Below are 16705 nucleotides of genomic sequence, written 5' to 3'. Positions count from 1 at the left end.
TTTTTTTGGTCTTTTTGAGACAGGGTCTCCCTGTAGCTCCAGCTGTCCTGGAACTCACTATGTAGACCAGGCTGGCCTTGAACTCACAGAGATCCGCCTGCCTCTGCCTCCCGAGTGCTGGGATTAAAGGCGTGCGCCACCATGCCGGCTAACTCTTTTTTTTAATACCAAAGAAAATGCCTTTATTTTTGTTTGTTTTGCTTTTTTAATTTTGGTGTGAAAATTTCTTTGTTGGCATTGCAGGGTAGAGAAGGAGGTAGGTGGGATGGAGATGGCCCATGAAGGAATGATCTGGAGTCTAGCTTGGCATCCTCTTGGACATATTCTCTGCTCAGGCTCAAATGATCACACCAGGTGAGTGTTGTACTAAAAAGTAGCAAATTACTGGAGTAGTGAGTTAGAAATTTTGATGTAGTGGTTTTTATCTCAACTTATTTCTAGAAACTCTTTTTTGAGATAGTGTCTTACTATTCTGGCTGGCCTGGAACTCACAGAATCCACTAGCTTCTGCTTCCTGACTGCTGAGATTAAAGGCATGTGCTACCATGCCTTGTTTAGAAACATTCTTATAGGATATATACGTGTGTGTGTGTGTGCGCGCGCACGTGCATGTGTGTGAATGTGTGTTTAAGTTAAATTTTTTTTATTTTTTATTTTTATTTTTTGTATATGTGTTTTTTTTCTGCATGTATGTAAATGCATTACGTGTGTGCAATGCTTTCCTGGGTTTTAGGGTTGCTGATGAGAGAATTTCACTGAGATGGCATAGAATTTGAGATTAGGCAAGTGTTTGAGTAGCCTCCTTAAACTATCAATATTTGTGTTTTGATAAAGTGATTTTCTTCCACAAACAATTTTCTTCCATAAATAAATAAGAGGAAATAGAAAATGTTAGTCAATAGTTCTTCCTAAATGGAATGGATGTGATTTTTTTTTTTTTTTTGTAGCTGGTTCTGCAGGTGGAGAGAAGGTACCAGTCTCAATAATTGAAGCAAGTTAGATCCCTGCTGATGAGACATTCTCTGTTATATTCAGCTTTCTATAGAAGGTTCGCTGTCTGAGATACCCCTTTTTCCCTCGTTTCCACTTGCCAGTTATACCTTCTCTTTGATATGTGGAGAACACACATTCCATACAGCAATTTCTGTTTGAGGCTCGTAGAGAGTGTGGCAAGTGCACCCATGCTTGTATTTGCATTTGACGTTGGGTGTTTTCTTCCCATGTGGATACCAGTTGCTTTTTCACCAGTCACCACAATTCATGTCTGAGTATACTTGTATGCCTTGGCTGTATGGTGCTAGGTTCAGGATACATCCCAAGTTTTTGTGGTTGAGATGCTGCCTTCCATATATTCTTCAGGCTAGTTACTTGGGACAGGGAGAATCTCAACTTTAGGTTGCCAAACTGCTCTGCTGAAGTCTTCATAACCAACACTACGCCTTTAGACTGCCCATCATCCATTGGTCATAGTTCTGCAGGTCACTCAGTCTCTCTCCAGCTTATTGTTCTTTGAGTCCCTGACTAGAAGGGGTCAGTGCATCCTTGTCAGTTATTGCTGACCTTGGCCTGGCAGGCAGTATTGACTAGTGCTAGTTAGCAGCTGCTCTTGGCAGCTTGTCTCAGAGGATTTCATCAATCTCTCCGCAGCTTATTTTCTTTTTGCTAACCCACCTCCCTTTTCCTCCATACTTTCCAGCTATCCTGCCAATTTCTTTGCATTGCTGTTTTTTTGTTTGGTTTTTTTTTTTTTTTATTTTTTTTTTTTTTTTTTTTTTTTTGAGAGAGTCTCAAGTAGCCTAGGCCATACTCCAACTTCCTGTGTAGCTGAAAATGACCTTGAACTACTGAATTTCTTGCTGGGATTATAAGAGAGTGCCATCATGCCCAGCTCAAGTCTATTCTTTTCTTGTCCTGGCTCTTTTCCTTTGATGGGCATGAAGAGCAGCATCTAGTGCGCCATTTTTGGAGTGATTAACCTAAGTATGTTTTAATAAGGAGAGTGGGTATCAAACATTTACTTTAGTTGTTACACCCAGGTTTGGTCTCCAGCACTCACATGGCAGCAATCTGTAACTTCAGTTCCAGGGGATCTGATGCCCTCTTCTGGGCTTCATGGGCATTGCATGCACACGATACACTATACATGCAGGCAAAACACTCATAACATAAAATTAAAATAAATAAATTATAAATAAATAAGGAGCTGGAGAGATGGTTCAGTGGTTAAGAACACTGGCTGTTCTTCCAGAGGCCCTGGGTTTGATTCCTAGCACTCACATGGTGGCCAGTAACCATCTGCAGCTCTAGTTTCAGGGGCTCTGATGCCCTGTTTGCACGACACAGGTACAGTTGCATACATGTAGGTGAATACTCATATACATAAAATAAATTAATTTTAAAAAATTTAAAAATTAAAAATAAAATTTCTTTTGTTAACTATAATGGTGCATGCCTTTAATCACAGCATTCAGCAGACAGAGGCAGGCAAATTTCTGTGAGTTCAAGACCAGCTGGAGCTATAGGGAGACCCTGTCTCAAAAAAACAAAAAAGAAAAAAAAAATTCTTTCCACAGTTCAAGTAGAATAAAGACATTGTAAGAACTTGTGATTACCAGGGGCTGCTTTAATACTGTTAAGTACCCAGAAAAAAAACACTGAAACTATGCTCCTCTTTTCTTCCATTACTTTTATTTCAACAGCAAATTCTGGACTCGAAACCGGCCAGGTGATAAAATGCGAGATCGCTATAATCTTAACCTTTTACCTGGCATGTCAGAAGATGGAGTAGAGTATGGTAAGACTTTGTACATTTGTCCTCTGAAATCTCATGATATTCCAATATGAAAATTAGGGATTAGGAGGCTCATACAAAACTAATTTGGCACAAGGGCTGTTACTAAGTGGTTAAAGTGTTTAAGGTCCTATCCTAAATCCTCAGCACCAAACAAACCAACCACCAAATAGCTTAGTTTTAATTTTGTAATTTATTGATTTATAAATCACCAGCAATACCACTCACTTTTACAGTGTGTTAATGTTGGGGGAACACTACACAATCTCTGTTGACAATGGGTGTATTGTTACTTGTAGATGACCTTGAACCCAATAGTCTGGCTGTGATTCCAGGAATGGGAATACCAGAACAACTGAAATTAGCTATGGAACAAGAGCAGATGGGTAAGAGGGAGTTATCATATCCAATTCATGTCTTTAGTCATTCTTATACTTACTATTTTCATGACTAGTAATTTATCAATAAATGTTATTGATGCTTCTGTGATTTATGTTGAAAAATGTGAATAGATGTAATGCAAACTGCATAATTATTTAAGAGCTATTCTTCCAACAGTAGGTTCAATTGTCCAAGTGGCCCCTTTCATTTAAGGGACTAGCTAGTTCTTTTTACGGTTCCAGGGAAAGATGAAACAAATGAACTCGAAATGACAATTCCAGGATTAGATTGGGGAATGGAGGAGGTGATGCAAAAAGATCAGAAAAAAGTTCCTCAGAAGAAAGTCCCATATGCGAAACCCATTCCTGCTCAGTTCCAGCAGGTAAGTTACTAAAGGTGACTCATCTCATCTATGCCCTAAGACATTGTGGCTGTATTTAATTGATGCTCAGAAATAGGTTTCTTTTAGGTAATATCATCTAACTCTTTTAAGACCTTCTTCGCATATTCTTGTATTTTTAAACGTATTTCCCATCTGCTTCCCTACAGTTATATTGAGTTTTACATGAAATATCTCAGTGTCTTCTTTATCCTTGTCTCATTATTATCATCCATGTCACTAGTGGGAGGAGAAAGACTCAGAAGAGGAGGAGTATGGTGACTCCCTTTTGCATTGTCTTTTGCTTTCATTGACCCATTCACACAAATGATCTTTCAAAGTGACTGGCAGGCTTTGCTTCTTTTTTTTAAATTAATTTTTAATTTTACTTATTTTTATTTTGTATATGAGTGTTTTGCTTACATGTGTATAAGTGCACCATATGCATGCAACGCCCAAAGAGACCAGAAGAGGGTATTGAATCTCCTGGAACTGGAGTTAGGAACGGATGGTTGTTAGCCACCATGTGGGTACTGGGAGCTGAACTCAAGTCCTCTGCAAGAGCAGCCAGTGCTCCTAACGACTGATCCATCTCTCCAACCCCAGGCTTTGCATTTTTGGTAATTGAAATATCTTGCATTATGTCAATTCTGTTTTCTGTCACTGTAAAATGACTGAGGTAAACAGCTGAAATGGAGGTTTGTTTTGGCTCATGTTTTCTGAGGTTTCAGTCCATAATTGGTTGACTTGATCACTTTGGTTCTGTGGTCTGACAGAACATCATGGTAGGGAGCATGTGGTGGAGCAAACTTGCTTATTTCATGGTATCCCAGAAGCAGAGAGAAAGGGACCTGGGTTCTAGTATCCTCTTCAAGGACACACCCCAATGACTCACTCCCAGTAGTCCTTCCAATAGTGCTGTCAGCTGAAGACCAAGGTTTCACCATATGGACTGGTGGGGGTGTCAAAGTCTAACTTGCAGTCTCATTATCTTGGTAATTTCCAACTAGTAACCCACCTGCCCCACTTCATTCTCAGATGACAAAGAATTGGTTTTCTGAAGCAAAGACAATTTGTATTGATGACTGATTATAATTTTCATGATTATGTGTAATTTTTTCCCCCAAGGCTTGGATGCAAAACAAAGTCCCAATTCCTGCTCCAAATGAAGTGCTGAATGACAGAAAAGAGGATATTAAATTGGAAGAAAAGAAAAAAACACAAGCAGAAATTGAGCAAGAAATGGCTACATTACAGTACACCAATCCACAGCTTCTAGAGGTGTGTCAGGATGATCTAAAAAAGTAGTGTTAGCATCTTTGATGGATAGCCCTTCTGCCATCTTTGTTTTATTTTTGTGTGTCTACGTGTGTGTGCCATGGTGCATAAGTGATAACAGACAGCTTGCTGCCATTGTCTTCAAGGGCTCTAGTTTATTTATTCAGTATGCTCATTTGTTTCTCCCTTTCTTTCCAGCAACTTAAAATTGAAAGACTTGCACAGAAACAGTCCGATCAGATCCAGCCTCCTCCTTCATCTGGCACTCCTCTCCTTGGGCCCCAGACCTTCTCTGGACAAGGTCCAATGTCTCAGATTCCTCAAGGTTTTCAGCAGCCTCATCCATCTCAGCAGATGCCAATTAACATGACTCAAATGGGGCCTCCAGGTCTGCAGGGGCAGTTTAGACCTCCTGGACCCCAGGGACAAATGGGACCACAGGGCCCTCCACTGCATCAAGGAGGTGGGGGTCCACAAGGATTCATGGGACCACAAGGACCCCAGGGCCCACCACAAGGGCTGCCACGGCCTCAGGACATGCATGGGCCTCAAGGAATGCAGAGGCATCCTGGACCTCATGGTCCTTTGGGACCACAAGGGCCACCTGGACCACAAGGTAGTTCTGGTCCTCAAGGTCATATGGGTCCTCAGGGTCCAGCTGGCCCACAGGGTCACATCGGTCCCCAAGGTCCACCCGGTCCTCAGGGTCACTTGGGTCCACAGGGGCCTCCTGGTACTCAAGGAATGCAGGGCCCACCCGGTCCCAGAGGAATGCAAGGACCTCCTCATCCTCATGCGATACAAGGGGGGCCGGGGTCTCAAGGGATCCAAGGTCCTGTGTCTCAGGGACCTCTGATGGGATTGAATCCGAGAGGAATGCAGGGGCCTCCAGGACCCCGGGAGAATCAGGGTCCTGCTCCTCAAGGGATGATGATGGGCCACCCACCTCAAGAGATGAGAGGACCTCACCCTTCAAGTGGACTGCTCGGACATGGCCCTCAGGAAATGAGAGGTCCTCAGGAGATGCGGGGTCTGCCAGGGCCTCCACCACAGGGATCAATGTTGGGCCCTCCCCAGGAACTGCGAGGGCCCCCAGGCTCACAAGGTCAACAGGGGCCACCTCAGGGCTCTCTGGGACCTCCACCCCAGGGTGGCATGCAAGGGCCCCCTGGACCTCAGGGACAGCAGAACCAAGCAAGAGGGCCACATCCGTCTCAAGGGCCAATACCATTCCAGCAGCAGAAAACACCTCTGCTAGGTGATGGACCTCGGGCCCCCTTCAATCAGGTATTACTTATTTCCAACTCGTACTGGTTAACACATAGGAATGCACTCCGCATTGACACAGTACTGCTGAGGATGGAGAAAACAGTCAGAACTTCTGGTTTATAATCATTTTTCAAGTGTGGATGGCGGCTTACCGCAATGGCAGTCTGACTGAAGAAGAAAGTAGTGAGACTAAAGAGCTGGGTTGGTCACATCATCATTAATAAACTCAGTATGCCTTTGCTTCTCACCAAATCAGCTCCTAATTGTGCCAGGGCTGCACAGGAGCTATGGCTCTGAGGAGGTAGCACCTTTGTTGTGAGCAGCTCTGCAACTATCATGATCTCTTTTGTGGGCCCTTTAGCCTGATTGTTCCATGGGCTTGCTAGTGAGCAGCCTGCCTCCAATCTTTCTGTCAACTTTTAACTTTTTAAAAAATTACATTTATTTATTTATGTAGTTTGTGTGCATGTGAACACATGTCATAGTAAACATGTGGAAGTCAGAGTACAGTGTTTGGTAGTCGATCCTCTTCTACCATTTGGGCCTCAGGGATTGAATTCAGGCCACCAGGCATGGCAGCAAGCATATTTACACTCAGCCATCTCACCGTTCTTGCTTACATTTATTTATTTGTATTATGTGCACACACACATTTTACTTTTAAACATAGTGTGGGGTATTTAACTTAAAAGGATACTGTAAACTCTACCTTCTGTGTATCTATTATACCTACTGTTCATTTCAGTGAATGCTTTTATAGAGACCTGTGATTCTAGAACTGAATATTCTAAAATGATGGCCTGTGGATGAAGTTCATTCAGGCTGTTTTTAGCTGTCATATAAAAGTATTTCCAGGAGCATGGAATGTAACTCATTTGATAGTGTGCTTGCTTAGCATGTGCAACTTCTGGGTTCCATCCCCAGTGCCACATTAAACTGGGCATGGTGGCACATGTGGGTTGAGGCAGAATTGGGTGTTCAAGGTCATCTTCAGCCACTTTAGTGAGGTTTGAGTTGAGACCTGTGTCAGAAAACCAAACCAACCAAACAAAAAACAGCATATTTGTAGGAGGGAAGTGTCTATGTAGACGTTTCTTTGGTCTTTTTTTTTATCTTTTTGTTGAGACATGGTCTGCCTGTAGCCCCAGCTGTCCTGGAACTCACTATGTAGACCAGGCTGGCCTTGAACTCACAGAGATCTGCTTGCCTCTGTCTCCGGAGTGCTGGCATTAAAGGTATGCGCCACCATGCCCGGCTGGTCCTTTTTTTTAAGGACTCTATCTTTGCAAAGTTTTACTACTCATTCACTGATCTGGTACTTGATAGTGTGAGGAGTTTAGGTTGTTTGTGGATAAATGACAAAAGACAGCATGAGTGTGAACGGATTTAATATTTTTAAATATGAGGTATCTGAATCTAAAGAGGTATTATTTGGGAATGAACAACTGAGATTCAGTTGTGAGTCCACAAAAGTGAATAAGCTAGCACTCGGGAGGCAGAGGCAGGCGGATCTCTGAGTTCGAGGCCAACCTGGTCTACATAGTGAGTTCTAGGTGAACTGGCGCTACAGGGAGATCCTGTCTCAAAAAGACTTTTAAAAAATGTGAATAAGCTAACATTGTCCTTTATTGAGGGACACTTAGCTACTGAGTGAGAAGGTGCTACAGAAAGGTATTATATACAAAACACAGTCTACTTTGTTTTTTCTTTCCTTTTGGGGTGGAGGGTTGAGGATGGAACCCAAGTCCATCATGCATACAAGGCTGGCACTATACTCCTCAGTGCATACATCCCAGCCTTACTTTTCAAACTTCATTGAGAATTCATGGTCTTAAAGATAAACATTGTGGCCAGTGGGAGAGTTCAGCTAGTAAAGGTGCTTGCTCTGGAAGCCTGATGACCTGAGCTTGATTTCTAGAACCCACATGGTGGAAGGAGAGAATCAACTCCCACAAGTTGTCTTCTGATCTCCACATGCACATCCAACAGTACACATGTGTATGCATGCACATGCACACACATGTACACACAATAAATATAAAAGATAACCATTGGATTTACTGAACTTAAATAAGCAAATGATACGGTTGTGGTGTTCTGTAGACCTTCCAGAACTTAAAAATATCACGAAGAATGTTAGCTGGGCGTGGTGGCACACGCCGTAGTCCTAGCACTTGGGAGGCAGAGGCAGGTGGATCTCTGTGCGTTCAAGGTCAGCCTGGTCTACATAGTGAGTTCCAGGATAGCTGGGGCTACGGGGAGACCCTGCTTCAAAAAAACAAAAAAAAAAAAAAAATCATGAAGAATTGAATGACATTTGATTTCTTTTCCACTTTACAGAATTTATGATGAGTTGGATAAAATTCAGAGCTGTCATCCTGAATTCCCCTACAGCTGAAGTATTATGTACCTTATTAATTCACTGTATTTTTGTGTGTTCTACTTACTCTAATTATTTTCCCAAACTTTAATTGTTTTCCCAAACTTTAATTGTTTTTGTTATTTTGAAATAGTAGTTTTCATTTTTGGAGGAATATAAAAAATAAGAAACTTTTGCTAGTATATTCTGAATGGAATTCTAAACTTGTCAGACTTCTAAGAGGACAGGCCTGAGTTCTGAGAAAAACTAATGTTTTTATTGTACCATAGAGTGAAAAATTTTATACACAAAAAGCATCATGATTCTAAAATTTTAGTTGACTTGTAGAAATATTAGTAGACTGGGTCTTAAAACTTGATACTGTATATAGGGCATTTCAAATATCAGAATTTGCTTCATGGAAATTTTGCTCTTTTTTTTTCATTTTTCTTATTTTTTTGTTTGTTTTTGTGTTTTGTTGTTTGAGACAGCCTCCCTGTAGCCCCAGCTGACCTGGAACTCACTGTGTTTACCAGGCTGACCTTGATCTCACAGAGATCTGCCTGCCTCTGCCTCCTGAAGGCTGGGATTCAAGGGGTGCACCACCATGCTCTAACTCTGCTCCTATTTCTATGCTAAAATATAATTTCACTTTGACCAATTTGTTTATTTAAACCAGTTATTTTCATTGATTTGCTTCAGTGAAATTACTTTGGTGTGTTAAAATAGCAGCATGAAAGATACTGGTAAGAACTGACCAGGGTGGGGCTGGAGAGATGATTCAGGGGTTAAGAGCACTGCTGTTCTCACAGAGGACTGGGATTCACTTTCTAGCACCCACATGGTAGCTTATAACCATCTGTAACTCTAGTTCCAGGGGACATGACACCCTCTTCTGGCTTCCCCAGGCATTGTGCACATGCAGGAACATACTGCATACACATAGAATTTAAAAAAAAAAAAAGATTTTAAAAAAGCTGGGTGTGGCATTATAGAGGTGGAGACAGGAGGATTACCAGGGCTTTCTGGCTGCCATCTGTCTTTCGGTTCAGTGAAGACACCCTGTCTGAAGGGAATAAAGCAAAGTGATAGAGCAGGATACCTAACGTCCTCCTCTGGACGCTGCATGTGCACAGGAGTAGACACACACACACCAAAACCAGAAATTTCTTTCATTGCATTACTGATGGCATTTTTCTCCTTGTTTTTTGAGATAGGGTCACCATGTAATCCAGGCTAGCATTGACTCTCAGTCCTCTTGCCTCAGCTTCCTGAGTGCCGGGATTATAGTCCTCTATCATCACTAATGCCTAGTGTCCATTTTAAAAATGGGGGGAGGGGTCCAAATGCAGTGGCACGTGTGGAAATCCAATTCAGGTTGTCAGGCCATATTTGACTGCAGTTGTTCCACTTATGTGACTAGTGAGACATGAAAACAATTTTACTATTGGTATGTTTGAAATTGTGCTAGTCTCATATTAAGTTCAGTCACTAAGTGTATTTTTGATGAAAGAATGACCAGGTACTTGTTTCTTGGCTTGCTTGTTTAAGAGACCTGGCCAAAGGTCATTGGGTAGGAAATGAGACTTTGGTCATGATCAGATAAAAATGTAGGATATAAGAATTTGGGTATAAACTGGAGTTGAGCTCTGGAGTCCTAATAAGAAGATGAAATGGATCAGAGGTATAGGCTTGCATCATACAGAAAGAAGGAACTGAAAGGACCCAGCAGGATGGATGGGCCAACTTAACTAGCATGAACAATGAGCTACATAGGAAAGGGACATTCTGAGGCAGAGGCGAGAGGGAAGTAAAAGGGAAGCCATTGAACCCTCCTCATCCTGGGCACTGCCAAGATAAGAACCCCATCCACAGGTCAGAGAGATGGCTCAGCAAGCACTCACCATGCAAGCTTGGTAACCTGAATTGGTACTGGGAATACATATAAAAAGCCTGATTCCAGACTGGGGATATGGCTTGGCTGTTCAAGTGCTTGCTGCACAATAAGAAGACTGTTTGACTCCCCAGAACCCAAGTAAATGCTGGTTGGACATGGCAACTCACCTGTTATAATTCCAGCCTTGGAAGTCAGACAGAATCCCTAGAGCAAGTTGGCTAGTGAGACTAGCCTTATCAGCAAGATTTGTTCTTTTTCTTTTTTGTGGGTAGGGGGGATGGGAGGTGGTGGTTGTTGTTTTGAAACAGAGTCTCACTATGTAGCTCTGGCTGGTCTAGAACTCTGTATGTAGACCAGGCTGGCCTGGAACTTAACAGAGATCCATCCTGCCTTTGCCTTTTAAGTGTCAGAATTAAAGGTGTGTGCTACTATGATAGGCCTAACTCTGGGTTTGATTGAGACCCTGCCTCAAAGAATAAGGTAGAAGAGCAATTGAGGAAGACTCCCATTATCAGCTTCAAGCCTACACACATGCATTCAGATCAAGCATACATATACATGAAAAGAAAAGGAGAAAAAAGCCAGATGCGGTAGCATGCATATGTAATCCCAGCACTGCTACTTTGAGATGGGAGGTGGAATCAGGAGAACCAGCCAGAGCTTCAACAAGGTAGAAGACGAGAACCAACTCCGGAAAGTTGTCATCTGGCCTCTGCCTGTGCGCTATGGCACATGTGCTCCTGCACTCAATATGTGGATGCATACACAATAAATAAATAAGAAGAAGCCCCATCCTGATATGGCTTTGAGAGGGTTGATTACTTTTTTGTACAACATGACATTCAGAGCGGAGGCCAAATCTTTCACATTAGCAGGAGCTCACCCTCTGCAAGAGCAGTGGTACTGCACGATGATTCTTGGCTTTCTCCTCAAGCCCTTGTTAGGAAAGACCAGGTGGAAACTTATCAGAAGAGTTAACAAGTGCTTCCATTGATTTTGTGTGTGTGTGTGTGTGTGTGTGTGTGTGTGTGTGTGTGTGTGTGTGTGTGTGTGTGTTACTGTATCCAGTTTTCATGGGTCCTGGGGATCAAAGCTTACACACCTGACAAATTCCTTATCCACTGATTCACCTACCTAGCCCACTTTAGGGAATTCTGTTGTAATGCTACTAGCTAAATATTTAACATGAACAGCTTTGGGGTATTCTTTCATATGATACAGCTGTTTTTCATGAAACATCTGTCTATGGTTTCATACCTATCTTTAAAAACATCTTTTCAGGAAGGACAGAATACAGGCCCGCCACCCTTGATACCAGGCCTAGGGCAGCAAGGAACGCAAGGCCGCATTCCTTCTCTGAACCCTGGACAAGGACCTGGCCCTAACAAAGGTAAATATCTGCTCAACTGAGGAAGAGTTTGTTATCTATCACTATTGTGTGAATTTCATAATAAATAGCTTTGTTGGTAAGTAATTGATATAGCAGTATTGGAACTGTTGGGATAACAAGGGCACAGTCATTTAAGGTCATAATTTGCCTTATGTTGTCATCTTGTTAATATTTACTTAGACAACAATGCTGGTCACAAGAAATGAGCTCTTCACTACCAGACTGGTAGTGAAACCACTGAGCAACTCTGGCAGTAGTGCTTGTGCCTTGGGCCAGCCTGGTCCACAACTGGGAAGGAAAGTGATTCCTGTGCCCCAGAGATGGTGCATATATATGTCTGTCCTCCCAAAGAGCAGAATTGCCTCTGTGTAAGCTCCTTGATAAGATACAGGATTCAGGATGTCAGCAGTATTATTATTATGATCATTCACCTGTGCCCCACTTGTAGCGTATCAGATCTTTTTTCCTTTTTAAATTTTTTTATTGAATTGTTGTGTATTTCATACAGAAAATCACCTTTATACCCCCTTCCCTTTTGGTATCCTCCCATAGCCCCCTCACTGGAGTTCATACAGTCTGTCATTTGTGTTAAGGCCTATCGTGTAAAGTTAGTGTCCTCAGATGTTCTTCAGTGCAGGTTCATCCACTGGGGTCTAGCCAGCCTGTCTAGAGTCCCTCCCTCCCTTTAAGAAGATCAGCTCTTCCTCACCCAGCAGTAATCAGCTGCCAATAACTCTTTGAATAAGATTGGGGCTGGCTGTTCATTTCCACAGTTCTGTGCTGGGTTTTTGTCTGTTCAAGTTTGCATGGGTCTTATTCATGCTGACACCATTGCTGGAGGTTCTTATAAGAATTCCAGGAACTTGTAGGGCTGTTTCTGTATGGTCATACACTTCTCTGGATCTTATAATCTTTCTGCCCTGGGTGGGTAGATTTTGATATAGGAGTCCTGTCCAAGGACCCACACACTGCAGATTCCTATTCTCTGCATTTTGGTCATTTGTGACCTTTTACTTTCCTGGCCCTCTGTTGCATGAAGGAGCTTCGTTGATGAGAATTGAAAGATGTAGTAGTGTTCTCTTCATCTAAATTGAAAGATGCAGTAGTGTTCTCTTCATCCCTTGTTCTATGTTCTGTGAGCTTTAAATGTAGAGGTTGCATCCTAGATGTGCCACTTAGACTTGGGCAATTCACAGACAATCTCTGTGCATGACCAGTTGTGGAACTCTGTACTTATCTCTGTCTCTTCTTTTTCTTTTTTAAAATTTATTTTGTGTGCATGAGTGTTTTGCCTGCATATACGTGTACTTGTGCATGCAATGCTGGTAGAGGCCAGAAGAGGGTGTCAGATCCCCTGGAATTGGAATTGTGGATAGTTGTTATCTACCATGTGGGTGCTGGGAACTGAACCTGGGTCCTCTGCAAGAGTAACCAGTGCTCTTAGCCACTGGCCATTTCTCCAGCTCCCATATCAGATTCCTTAACTGCACACCTCGTTTGGCACCATTTGAAAAGAAGGAAGCAATGTACTGATATTATGAAAAGGCAAGTTGAGAACTGTCAACATTTAGAAAGTGTGGCTATTTGGAAGTTGTTAGTTAATCCCAAGGGTTGAAGAAGCCATGCAGGGCACCAGAGGCTCTGGTTGAGCTGACATTGAGCTCTTGCTCATAGTAGACAGAATTGTAGTAGAGGGTGGGGGCCAGCAGGAGGGATTTGAGGGAGTTTGAACAGAAGGGAGGCAGAAGATGAAGTGGTCTTTTTCAGCACCCCGAGGAAGGAGATGTCACATGCTAGCACATCAGGGCCCTATGGAGACTGCACCTCACAGAGCTGCATTCCTTTTTTTGCGAACTAGCTAAGCCCACAGTACCGTGTGGTACATGTTAGGTGTTCTTGCCCTGTCCTATCAGATTAAGAAAAGTCCTTGTCAGCCTTTACAACCCTGAGACTGGGCATTTAAAGCTCAATTTTGAATTTATGTGCGATATTAGAAGCAGGAAAGGGCAAGGTCAGGTATTTGGACAGCTGTTATTTACATTCCTGTTGTATGAAAGTGGTAGCAGGGTATGCACAGAAGGGCTTGGCCTGCAAGGTGAAAAGACAGGGAGAGTTATCGTGGAGGCTTGGGGACCCTTATGAAGGAAGTTTGTGATCTACTAGGTACTCCCATTAGTGAATGGAAGTGGCCTCTCCTGTATACCTCTGTGTACCTCACCTGTTCCCTCTCCCTTCTTTTCTCCTTTTCTCTTCCTTTTTCCCCTCCCCCCCCTTCTCTTTCCTTGGAAGAAAGAGCAGGTTACTTTTAAACAGAAAGAGATGTGAGATGCTCACTGCTCATAGATAAGTCCAATTAGAACATGTGTAGAGCCTTTGGGTCTGTGGTCAGGTTGTCTAAGGTTATACTAAGTTCAGGCAACCTAAAGTTGGAGAAACAGCTCAGCTACAGGGACACTAAGAAGGGGAAAATGGATCTAGGATATTTGCAAACGTCCTCAGCATGGGAAAGAACAAGCTCAAATGGAGAATCTTTCTGATGTCATATTTTTGGGGGGTCTTTTTGAGACAGGGTCTCCCAGCTGGCCTGGAACTCACTATGTAGCCCAGGCTGGCCTTGAACTCACAGAGATCCACTTGCCTCCACATTAAAGCCATGTGCCACCACGCCAGGGTCTGATATCATATTTTTAGGTTGAGATTTCTAAGCTTTAATCCATGCTGAGTAGTGAGAAGAATTGAAATAGCTGGGGCGGGGGGGGGGATGAAGAGAGGGACTGGAGAGATGGCTCAGTGGTTAAGAGCATTGACTGCTCTTGCACAGGACCCAGGTTCAATTCCCAGCACCCAAATGGTGACTAACAACTCTAACTCCAGTTGCAGGGGGATCCAATACCTTCTTCTGGCCTCTTTAGGCATTGTACGCACACAGTGCACTTATATACATGCAGGCAAAACACTACACACATAAAATAAAAATAAATCTTTTTTTTTAGTGAAGATAAATGAAAGGGAGGAAGGTTGGTAGGTTAAGAGTATGGCTTACTGATGTATGCATAGAGACTTTGTCTTGATGCCAGGAAACAGCAGCAAAAGGCATGGGCTGGGCCAGCAAAGGGATTTATTTCATTTTCAAAATATAGCTGTTTTAGAAGCAAGAGTATCCCTTTCTACCTTTCTATTTTTTATTTGGGGGGTTAATTTTGAGATAAGGACTGGTCTTTGCCTTACCCTAGTGTGCACTGAGGTTACAGGCATGAACCATGATTTAAATGCTGACAAAAAATAGGTGTATATTTGCATTGGCTGCAGTCATTTGGTCAGCTGCCAAAATAGCCCCTTCAGAGTTAAGAAGTAGACTAAGGAAGCAGTATACATCTCATCTGCTGCCTCTCCTTTCTAATCCGCCCCCTCCCCCCTTTCCCCCCCTTTTTCTGTGGTGCTAGGGATAAAAGCCAGGGCCTGGCACATGTTAGGTAAGTGCTCTATTAATGAGCCATATCCCTAGTCTTTGAGTGCATTACATATATTAAAAAATTTTTTGAAAGTCTTAGGTGAAATTTCTTTATGCGAAAAATGTAATAACATACTTAAGGCACATCATTCCCAAGAATAGCAAAAGTGGTGCTAATACAAACCCCTAAATCGAAGGCCACAGGGTTATCTGGTCCCTGTGAGCCTATGGAGGAATGTGTCAAGATTCCTAATGGGCTGTGTGGAATAAAGAAGCTAAACAGGTCAGGGTTAGAGGAGCAGATCATGGCGGCAGCCATGTAGACTTGGTCTGTAATGACTTTGTGGCTTTCACAAGAGCAAAAGTAAGTTCTTGATGCATAGCCTCCCAGCCTACAAGCCTCCTGTCCTGCGGCATGGCTTTTCTCTGTTGTGTCTCTTAATTGTGGAGCCAGTGGTCCTAATGGAGTGGCAGGAACAGGGGCAAGGCAGGGCACGGAAAGGAAGGCAGGTCTCATGCCAAGAAATTAGCTCATGTTTTCAACATGTGTGAAAAAGTGGACACTCCTTAGAGGTTAGTGATTGTCCCTAGGTCAAGTTACTTAGCTAGTGAGTGGCTGAAAGCTGTATCCCAAAGCTCATGGTTTTCCCATTTTATGGTGTCTTGGGATGTCTATCTTCTAAGTGTGCTGAGACCCCAGAAGGGAAGGCATTCTAGGGCAGAGTACATCCTGACACTTCAAGTACTTAGGAGGAGGCCTGCATGGCAGGCTTCCCAGAAGCCATGGTAACGGTCAGCTTTGTTTTCTCTAGGTGACTCTCGAGGCCCTCCCAACCATCACCTGGGCCCTATGTCAGAGAGGCGGCACGAGCAAAGTGGTGGCCCTGAGCATGGGCCCGAGAGGGGGCCTTTCCGGGGTGGCCAGGAATGCAGGGGTCCCCCTGACAGGCGTGGCCCTCACCCTGATTTCCCCGATGACTTCAGCAGACCAGATGACTTCCACCCGGACAAACGCTTTGGCCACCGTTTACGGGAATTTGAGGGACGAGGAGGACCCTTACCACAAGAAGAGAAGTGGAGGCGAGGAGGCCCTGGACCTCCCTTTCCACCTGATCACAGGGAATTCAGCGAGGGGGACGGACGGGGTACAGCCCGAGGCCCTCCAGGGGCATGGGAAGGCCGCAGACCCGGTGATGAACGGTTCCCTCGGGATTCTGATGATCCACGTTTTCGAGGGCGCAGAGAAGAAAGGTGGGAAGCATCTTTCTTTCTTTCTTTCTTTCTTTCTTTCTTTCTCTTTCTTTCTTTCTTTCTCTCTCTCTCTCTCTCTCCCCTCCTCCCTCCTTTCTTCTTTCTTTCTTTAATTTCTTTTTCTTTTTTTAAATGAAACTAACAGCTTTATTAAAACAAAGAGGCAGTTCCTGTGGGATGAGATGGGTCCCATAGCTGGGAATCTGCCAAATAGGCACTGGTCAAGTCTTAAAGGGTCACTGGACTGTCCCGTCTCCTC

The 16705-nt window shown here is 43.3% G+C and overlaps 1 protein-coding gene across 2 annotated transcripts in view; it reads left to right on the top strand.

Moving 5' to 3' along the window:
- Positions 1 to 16705, top strand: part of Wdr33 (WD repeat domain 33) — a 130528-nt gene that overhangs the window by 99619 nt on the left and 14204 nt on the right. For both annotated transcript variants that reach the window (XM_008821997.3, XM_008821998.2), the window contains 8 exons: positions 244 to 354; positions 2700 to 2794; positions 3091 to 3177; positions 3415 to 3554; positions 4680 to 4832; positions 5028 to 6116; positions 11636 to 11744; positions 16008 to 16446. In XM_008821997.3, coding sequence (XP_008820219.1) covers positions 244 to 354; positions 2700 to 2794; positions 3091 to 3177; positions 3415 to 3554; positions 4680 to 4832; positions 5028 to 6116; positions 11636 to 11744; positions 16008 to 16446 — 2223 coding nt within the window. The remainder of the gene's footprint in view (positions 1 to 243; positions 355 to 2699; positions 2795 to 3090; positions 3178 to 3414; positions 3555 to 4679; positions 4833 to 5027; positions 6117 to 11635; positions 11745 to 16007; positions 16447 to 16705) is intronic.

This window comes from Nannospalax galili, unplaced genomic scaffold (assembly GCF_000622305.1).
Source record: "Nannospalax galili isolate Female #2095 unplaced genomic scaffold, S.galili_v1.0 scaffold408, whole genome shotgun sequence".
Taxonomy (NCBI): Eukaryota; Metazoa; Chordata; class Mammalia; order Rodentia; family Spalacidae; genus Nannospalax; species Nannospalax galili.
Note: the sequence above shows the minus strand (reverse complement) of the source record. Positions and strands in the feature narration are given on the sequence as shown.